The 9,056-nt window shown below is 39.0% G+C and overlaps 2 protein-coding genes across 3 annotated transcripts in view; one reads left to right on the top strand and one right to left on the bottom strand.

Moving 5' to 3' along the window:
• The window catches only part of LOC106815431 (ER membrane protein complex subunit 1-like), a 21,441-nt gene extending 16,461 nt beyond the window's left edge, over nt 1-4,980 (bottom strand). Inside the window, exons 1-8 of the mRNA XM_014819890.1 lie at nt 4,811-4,980; nt 3,602-3,729; nt 3,412-3,477; nt 2,894-2,999; nt 2,372-2,488; nt 1,717-1,878; nt 992-1,100; nt 632-781 (exon numbers count right to left, since the gene is read on the bottom strand). Coding sequence (XP_014675376.1) covers nt 632-781; nt 992-1,100; nt 1,717-1,878; nt 2,372-2,488; nt 2,894-2,999; nt 3,412-3,477; nt 3,602-3,729; nt 4,811-4,917 — 945 coding nt within the window. The 5' untranslated portion in view covers nt 4,918-4,980. The remainder of the gene's footprint in view (nt 1-631; nt 782-991; nt 1,101-1,716; nt 1,879-2,371; nt 2,489-2,893; nt 3,000-3,411; nt 3,478-3,601; nt 3,730-4,810) is intronic.
• A 97-nt stretch (nt 4,981-5,077) lies between these two features.
• LOC106815432 (NF-kappa-B inhibitor-like protein 1) overlaps nt 5,078-9,056 on the top strand; it is a 17,105-nt gene continuing 13,126 nt past the window's right edge. For both annotated transcript variants that reach the window (XM_014819891.1, XM_014819892.1), the window contains exons 1-4: nt 5,078-5,755; nt 6,804-6,933; nt 7,239-7,360; nt 7,934-8,078. In XM_014819891.1, the coding sequence (XP_014675377.1) occupies nt 5,585-5,755; nt 6,804-6,933; nt 7,239-7,360; nt 7,934-8,078 (568 nt within the window). In that variant the 5' untranslated portion in view covers nt 5,078-5,584. The remainder of the gene's footprint in view (nt 5,756-6,803; nt 6,934-7,238; nt 7,361-7,933; nt 8,079-9,056) is intronic.

The following is a 9,056-nucleotide window of genomic DNA, read 5'->3' as shown; positions in this document are numbered from 1 at the left end:
TGCACGCAGGCAGGCGACAGGCTGTAGGCAGGCAGACAGGCGGCAGGCAGGCAGACAGACACGCAGGCAGGCCGACATCCCAACTCGTTTTCGGATTACCCCCCCACGTCCCGAATATCGTGACCGTACGTCGAGCGGTTAAGATTTGTGCCCAACTGTTGACGGACGCTCGGACGCTCGGACGCTCGGACGGACGATCATGCGATTCTACAAGCTGCATCTGACTATGTCAGATGAGCTAAAAATATAGCTTGTATATCAGATGATTGCTAGCGATCACTCTCTAGCCTCCTATGGGCAAACTACTGCATTACATTCACTATTTAGTTTATTATTGCGCAATACACTTCTGTATACACTCAACACCACAGTCAGCAAACCTGTGGTTTGATAAGAAATAATTATATTTAAAATTGCAAAAGAGTAAAACTTTGTTTGAGACTCATTGGCTGCAAAAAACATCTAAAACATTACAACATGCAAACATGCAATTGTTATCAGATTACAGTGGACATTCTTACTTTAATAAATTATTTATGAATGTCATCTATTAGAAAATCCACTGCAATGACGAATCTGTGAAACAATGACACGGACCGACCGATCGATTAAAGGATTGTCGCTAGGCTACCTGGGGCAGGTCCTTTACAAGCTTGGCTTGTCCTGAGGCATCTACCGTGATGACAATGTGGTGATCTGGCGCGACTTGTACGCCTACACTGTCAGCGTGTAGGTCCGTGAAACTCACATCCTTTATCACCATCAGCTGACCCATCACATCCTAGCAATAAAACAATTAAAGTGTTAAATTATACGTCGATCCATTTTTATTCGTCGTTTTTCGCAGTCGATTTTAGTTACAAATTACTTTGTTCGATAACATACGATAGCCTTTTACACATGCGATTACAATAAATAACATGTTCGAATAGCATCTTCTACAAGCAATCGCGGTAATACGTGAATGTTACGTGAACTAGGTTGAACTTACGCTGAGGGCAGTTGGCACAAATTGATCTCCACTTGGAGGCTGCAGACTATATAGATACTTCATCCTTGGTTCGAAGCAGATGAGCCTTCCAGACTGCAGCATCTTACATCTGTGATAAACCAATACCTTAAAGTTATTCATACTGAATTAAATGACAAGGTCACTTTGTTTTTAATCACAAAATTCATCAAACACAATACATTAAAGTTATTAATACTCAATTACATGACAATGTCCCTTTGTTTTTACTCACAAAATTCATCAAATACACTGCATTAAAGTTATTCATAATGAATTACATGACAATGTCACTTTGTAATCACCAAATTCATAGAAAGCATAAGTCCCCTGAATTGCACCTACTAGCTACAAGCAACATGGCGCAAAATACATACTCACGAATGATTCCTTTTCAATATCATGTCACCAATCAAGATGATGTCATAAACGTGAATACGTCATGCTGCACGACATACAACAGACTTAGACGTTCAATTGTTAATTCGATTCAATCAATTTATGTTCCGAATGCGAATCTAATATTAATGAAAATACTGATACCAATCAAATGCATGCGTCTCATCAGTTACCAGAGCGCAGACGCTCTTGTGCTTAGTTTTACGATCACTACTACAGCCCGTCCTGTGCGGCTCACGGCTGCCTTCATGCTGGATGGTATGAGTGCGGCAACTACTTAGATAAATTAACCTTAAATTACAACTCACGTTGTTGACAGTAAAACCCACGATGCCGGAACCTGGGTCTGTAGTTTCACCTTTCCCGTTTCAAGAGAAATGGTTGCTATAGTAACATGCGAACCTTCGACCGTGCCAATAAGATAGAGGTTGTCAAGATCCGTGTAGAAATGCTTGTACACAACGGTGTCTCTGTAAAATAATGCAGAGAGAGCGTATCATCAGCATTTTTTATAAGGAAGTACAGATTTTAGGTTATTCGTGGCAGCATGAACATGCATATACTCTATACATATATACATATACATGTGTAGTATCAAGAACATGTGTGTATCTCATACATATACATAGATAAACATATGTTCATAGTAATATATGTGTCATAATGGCACTAGTTCTTTCATAGATAATGCTATGCATCAACAAACTCCTCAATAGGGGTTAGTTTTCTTTGATCCAGATACACAATACAAAATTTATTGCACCTTTGTTTTACCTGTTAACAGAACTTCCATCCCTTTTGCATAAAAAACAAAACATTTAATTGAAGTTCTCATTGTATAGAAACCTCTGTTGCATCATTTCGCATGTCACACAGCTCATATCTAGCTACATTACGCAAATCATTCATATGATTAAAGATACTAAAACAGTGTAGGAATGCATAAATGCAGTCCTTATTTACTTGTTTGGAACTTCTGCTGTCCATTTTATCTTGCCAGTTGCCAGACCAACAGCGAAGACAGTATCTGACGTCAATACCACCAGTGTTTTCTTCTCGAGCATTAACAGTGATTGTGGGCTGCAAGTGACAATATGTATAATTTATATTTCATAACCTGACGACACACATCAGTGAATAATTTAAAATCATACAACGCACCGTTTTCTAAGTTTAAGAAGTGGTTAAATGCACCATAAAACTAATAATGAAAGTCTAGTACTATAGATATGTTTATAAATGCTCAACAATCACCACCCCCCAGCCCAAATATTACAATAAATGCACCTCTGTGATGATGTGATAGAGACGTGTAATATTCCCTTTTCACCATTACATCCCAGATGATAACATTTTCCTTTGATCCCGAGTACCTACTGCTCACCACCCCTGAATCCACCCACAGAGTGATGTTGATAATGTTCAACAAGTTTTCCTTAAATGCAAGACCGTGAATTAATTCCTCATCGTTGCGCTATGACATACTTATCAGTGGCTGTGGATTTTGAAGCCACAGATTCCCAGTGAAGGACTCCAGTAGCACTGTTCCAGCTCCTGATGATGTTGCCACCACCAGTCAGCGTGACAACATCTTGAACAAAGACCATTGGTCAAGTTCCACTTCTTATTAGGCTTTAACACATGTCAAACAACATAGGGGAATGCCACATCTATCATTCCATTACTGAGGTTTTTTTCTCCAAAAAAGACAGGATTATTTTAGAATGCAGCAGCTGCTTTAAATAAGATTTCCATTAAAGTTAACTTTAAAGATTGTTTTATAATTTACTTCTAGTATAGAGCAGATAAGTATCTATTGGAAGTATATATGTAAAGCTTTGAATTGGCATATAATAAAGTTTGGACACATAAAAGACTCATGGGAGCATAAAAAATCTATCGGACAATCATACATTAAAATTCTACAAATTGGCTTATAAATAATCTTGCCAATTATAGGATTGGACATATTACTAAAGTGCTTGAGAATAAATATTACATACCATTTCCAACATTATACAGGGCATGAACTATTCCCACACTGGTTTTCTCAAAAACATGCCTCCATACTGTAAAATAAAGCTTCCATTAATAATTGTAGTCACTATAATTTTATGAAAACCTAATATAATTTTCTGTAACTACAAGATTTCATCAATGATTAGATGCCAAGATAAAACGATATATACTTACAAATTGCTCCAGTCTTTGAATTTAGTGCTGCTATAACATTTTCTTCTGTAGCAACAACGATTCTCTTGCTACTATGTGTGGAATGGTCAAATAGTGCATATTTTACTTTCCCTATAAGTTTTTGATTCCTGAAAGTGTCAAATAAAGAGCCATTATAAGTTTTGCAATCACCCTGCGTGAAAACTCTGCGAAACCGTGTCGTATTCAAATAACTTTTTTGAAGAACACATACGATTTTCAGGTAAATTTGTGGTGTCATATGATTAAGGGAGAATCATAGACGAAAACAAGGTAAAGTTTCAATATATTTATTCACATATTGATAGAATATTTACAAGTTGAAAACTATGCAAAATCTCCGGTAAAGGGGTATTTTTCGCGCAACAAAATCCGTCCCAAGAATTGTAAAAAAGGGGGTGTATTTGACTTTTCACCCGGAGATTTCTTTAAAAAAGGGGTGTTTATCCTCTCTCTTTATCATCTTGAATATCATAGAAAACTTTATCAAATCCCGGGATCAAATTCCTGAAATTCCTGCTAGTTTTGAAAGCTCATTCAGGATTATTTCATTTTGAAAAGTAAAAATATTGCCCCCTAATTCCCGATTAGGAGCAGTGTTCCGGATTTAAGGGGGTGTCCAAGGCAGGAAAAACCCGCAAAAAGCCCGTGAAAGGGGGGTTCAGAAATTTTGGCAGTCCTGAGATAGGGGGGTGCTTTCAAAGGGAGGGAACAAGCATATGCGTACCCTAAATAACACTGAGTGGAGCTCATAGGGTCTATGTCCCCCAGGGTACTGCCGGAACGTACCCTGGGTACGGTCTGGTATATCGGAACGTACCCTGGTTACTATTTGATATGGTTAGGGTTAGGATTAGGGTTCGGTTAGGGGTTCGGTTAGCGGAGTAGGCGTAGGCGACTCCCTAGACTCGTTAGTGGAGTAGGCGAGGTACGGTCCGGCATATTAGATAGTACCAGGGTACGTTCCGGTATATCGGACCTTACCCAGGGTACGTTCCGGCAGTGTTCCGGCAGTACCCCGGGGGACATAGACCCTCTCAGCCTGAGTGGGGGGTCCGGGACACCGTTACTCGTTAGGCGTTACACGGTCATGCATCATGCCATGGTGCAGATCACAAACTTATACATAATTACAATATTTAATAGGTTTAATATGTTATAGAAACTATTTTTTGGTTGCCACATACTAACCAGTCAAACTTTCCTACTTGGTCAGCATAGAGGGCCAGTGATACATTAACAAAAAACAAAATTATAAGACACTTTACAAAATTCAGTATGCAAGTGGAGGCTGCCATGTTAACTAGACAAGTGGCAGCCTTTCACGGACAAGGATAGACGGGTTCCCTTCTATGTACAGCAAAAAAGGAAGCGGGTTTACAGTAAAGTGAACAGGGAACATGTCTAGTAGAACCAGACTGGCTTTCCATTTAGCGGAGAGTCCGCCGGTGTATGAAAGGAAATTCTCAAGATAACTATTTGCTGCTGCTGAAGTTCGTTTCGATTATCATTAAGAGATTATTGAGGATTTAATAATGGCATTGTGTCATAAAAACGCTCATGTGCCTTTTCATGTGGCTGGGGATTAACGACATCTTCACGTATATTTTGGAATTTTCTCACATTTGGGCGACAGATGGCGGTGAAGTGCACGTGCATCGCCATGTTCATTATTTGTCAACAGTGTTTCATTGCCAACACTTTCAACAGTTCATATTTTCTGTCCTAACAAAGTTTTGCTAATCCAAAATTTGTTACTGGTTTTCCTTATACCGGCAACTTGCATATATGGTGTAATGTAGCGTATGGTGAAAGCGCTCGTAGCCTCTATTCATCTGAGTCGTGACGGATGAGAACTTATTTGAAGCCAATGACTGAGTCAATGACTGAATGAATGTCAGAATGACAATCATCACAATGTCATTGAATCATGAACGTTATGAGACGCCGAAGTAAACCAGAAAAATGACTCCTACTACTACTAGTAGTACTACTAGCAGTAATTATAGTAAAATAAAAAAGTATATTAAACAAGATCGCCTCTTAAAACTTCGACGCCGCGTATTAAAAAAGCGATTGGATCTTTCTCACATTCGATTGAAAGGAGACCAAACACTGCTACATCTAGCAGCTAAGGCATGTGTAGCTCTAGTAGCCTACCATAGCCCGCGTACAGTTGCCACAGGGCTATAGAACATTCTATTACGAATGCTAGGGACCAACTTATTCTCGGTTACTCGCGGCTATAAAACGTCTGTGGTAGGCAATTAATGCCTCTTAATATCTTATCCGAAGTGAATATGTCTTGAGTTATATCAGCTACTAAAATTTAACCTCTAACTTAAACTATCGTTAAAATGGTCTGCTTGCGGTATTTCTCGTGAACGAATGTTATTTAGGAACTTCAAACGGCCATTTTTGGTGGCGCTGTAGCAGCGCCAGTCAGCGGGTTGGTCCCTAGCATTCGTAATAATAATCGAATGTTCTACATCCCTGCGGCAACTGTAAGTGGGTTATAGTAGTTTTTTAGTACTAAAGCTAAGGCATGTGTTATTCCTAATATTGGTTCATTGAAAATCTAATTTAGTATTAGTAATTAATGTAACTGCAGGGATCCTCCAAGCTCTAGCACTAACTTGCAAGTTGCTTGCTCCGGATTTCATTGTAAGAGTAATTGTAATGAAGTGCATGTAAGCCATATATTATTTATATGCTTGTCTATGCAGTGTTTACCCTATCTTGGTTACATAAATAAGTCGCTAAGAATGTGACTGCAGGTACCAATCCTACTGTCTTTCATTAATATTAATTATTGATTGCATGGCAGTGACAGTGTGTAGATAACATAACATAATCATTCTCAGTGTTGAAGGTTGGTGGGGTGGGGGCTCCTCTTTTTAGCTTGTGAGTTCACATGGTCATATTGCAGTATGCCAGTACCTACTGGTTAGATATGTTCCTGGGACTTTTTATGCAAGAAATAGTTAGAAACAGGAAAAATTGTACTGAGCACAGATGTTTCTATGCGTTGATTGAGTGTACATGATTCATGTTGTACTGTGTTCTGTTTGGTCAAAATTGGATAGAATTAGGCCAAGGGGGACTTGTTCTAGTCATTTTTAATCAATCCCAACTAACGGCACCCCCACTTTTAAATTATATTTATACGTACCTTTATTTACAGTCAAAAAGTCGGTACAGTTTGGAGTATCTCCTGGAAGAAGGACTGAATCCATTGCATAGTGATCGCGATGGCAATACCGCTCTCCATCTTGCTGCAGAAGCTGCCTTATCATCATCATCTCCTTGCCAGGGTACTTTCTATGATTGTTCTCATCTCAGTTTGGTACAATTCAATAGGTATCGCAGTGCAATATTAGATGAGCACAATACAAGAATGCCGTATAATACGTGCAAGTCTCTTTCGAGGAACAAATCGGCCAGCGTTAATTGTGCCCTACATGTGTATACAGATGAGAGATTTAGTGGGTTTGCTTCATTTTACTGGATTGTATTTCTAGGTAGTGTGCAATGTATTTGTGATCAACGTGCAGCTATTTGGGCAATGTCAATTAATGCTTACTGGTTTGCATATAAGTTGAATTTACATTTTGAACAGTATACGAAGCAATTGTGAGCCCGCTGGTAACTGCAGCACCGGCTGCACTAAACTATGCAAACTGTGATGGAACCATACCAAAGACCCTACTATGTGCCTTCCGACGCTACGATAGCGAGAAGGTAACGATACATTGTAAATGGGGTATCGAAAGATCACACGTGTATATCATATGCATCATTAATTAAATGTATGACATTGAAAATCGCGATTACCTAATCTAGCCAGCCATACTCGATCATAAAACTGTTGAAGAGTTTAAGCATTGTCTAACCTTGCAGTTACTACAACATCATTATGTTTGTTCAATTTAATTACAGAGGGAATTTGGAATGATAAAGCCTTGTTCTGATAGTGTTTGTATGATGCATGTATAAGAATCGGAAGTGGACCAGAAGTAGCCAGTCGATTAAGGTCTAGCAGTGAAGCGTACAAATAACGCAGTAGAAATTTTTTGAGAATGGCAACCATCCCACTGCGTTCATTTCACGACTAATGAAATTTGGGACATGATAAGAACAAATCTGAGAGAAGAAAATGCACAAAAGAGGCAGATGGTGTCACCGATGATGGTGTACAAATGAGGCATCCATATGAAACTGCAAGATGGGTTTCTGGTTACCTGCTACCTGGTTAATGTTCAACCACCTTACACCTTACCTTTTACTGTCAATGTGTTTGTTTAAATGTTAAAGGAGCAGCCGGGTGTAGATACGTCACCTAATATTGCACACTCCGATGTTGGCTGGACGAAAGCTCGTGACAATGATGCTTGGACACAAAAGCTAGCAGAAGAGCTAGATGATGAGTTCAGTGGATCATGGGGGAGATACAATGAAGGTAATATGTACTACACCGTAAATAGTGGCAAAGACATCTTCATTAGTGATTGAAGTGCACTTACAGTTATGTTCCCAAGATAGCTTTGATATGTAATGAAACAATACATTTTTTAGCTAGTAGTGTATGTATTGTGGGAATGCAGTCGTCGGTGTCTAGCTGCGTCTTTTCTAGAACAGTCAGTGGGTAGCACTATTTATCTTCCTATTCATTCAGGTTTACATGCAGTATGTGTTTAACAAAAATCTGCAAAATATCAGCCATTATCAGGGTACCTAATCGTACAGGCAATGTCCCTGGTCTATGATATCCTTGCAAAATAAAGCATCTTATAACTTTATGTATGTAGCATTCTGATCATACTATGTACTGCCTCTCCCAACATTGATATATAATTAGCTCGCCTTGACATTGTCAAGATGAGCTATTGTCATGGGGTGTCGTCCGTCGTACGTCCGTCCGTCCGTCAACATTTGGCTATGGTCAACGAAAACTCAAGAACCGTTTGACCCACATGTTTCAAATTGCATATAGTTGTTACTCCTATGGGAGAGGTTTGAACGTCCTATTTTGGAGCATGCCAGTTGACCTACATTCGAGCCACGGCCACTTTTTGGCAAAAATGGAAATGGTCACAAGTCAGTTTAGGTTCAATGGGTTTTGCTCATTTCTGGTAGGTGAATGAGGACTGCCCCCAAAACATATCACACGGGTTTTGATATTTTTTTTAAATTATGTAGATTTTGGCAATTTCACTATGCATTTCAATGTCTGCCTACGGTCAAAGATAACTCAAGAACCGTTTTACCCACATGTTTCAAATTGAATACAGTTGTTGCTCCTATGGGAGAGATGACAACGTCCTATTATGTTTATTTCTTTTTAACTGGTCAACAACTCTACAATCATACCTATATACGTGTAATATTGTGTTTTAGATTCTTCGTTACAGTAATTTGACTGGAATATTTTATTGTT

Source organism: Priapulus caudatus, unplaced genomic scaffold (assembly GCF_000485595.1).
Source record: "Priapulus caudatus unplaced genomic scaffold, Priapulus_caudatus-5.0.1 Scaffold1112, whole genome shotgun sequence".
Classification (NCBI taxonomy): domain Eukaryota; kingdom Metazoa; phylum Priapulida; class Priapulimorpha; order Priapulimorphida; family Priapulidae; genus Priapulus; species Priapulus caudatus.
The sequence above is the reverse complement of the archived record's forward strand: the minus strand, read 5'-3'. Positions and strand labels throughout refer to the sequence as shown.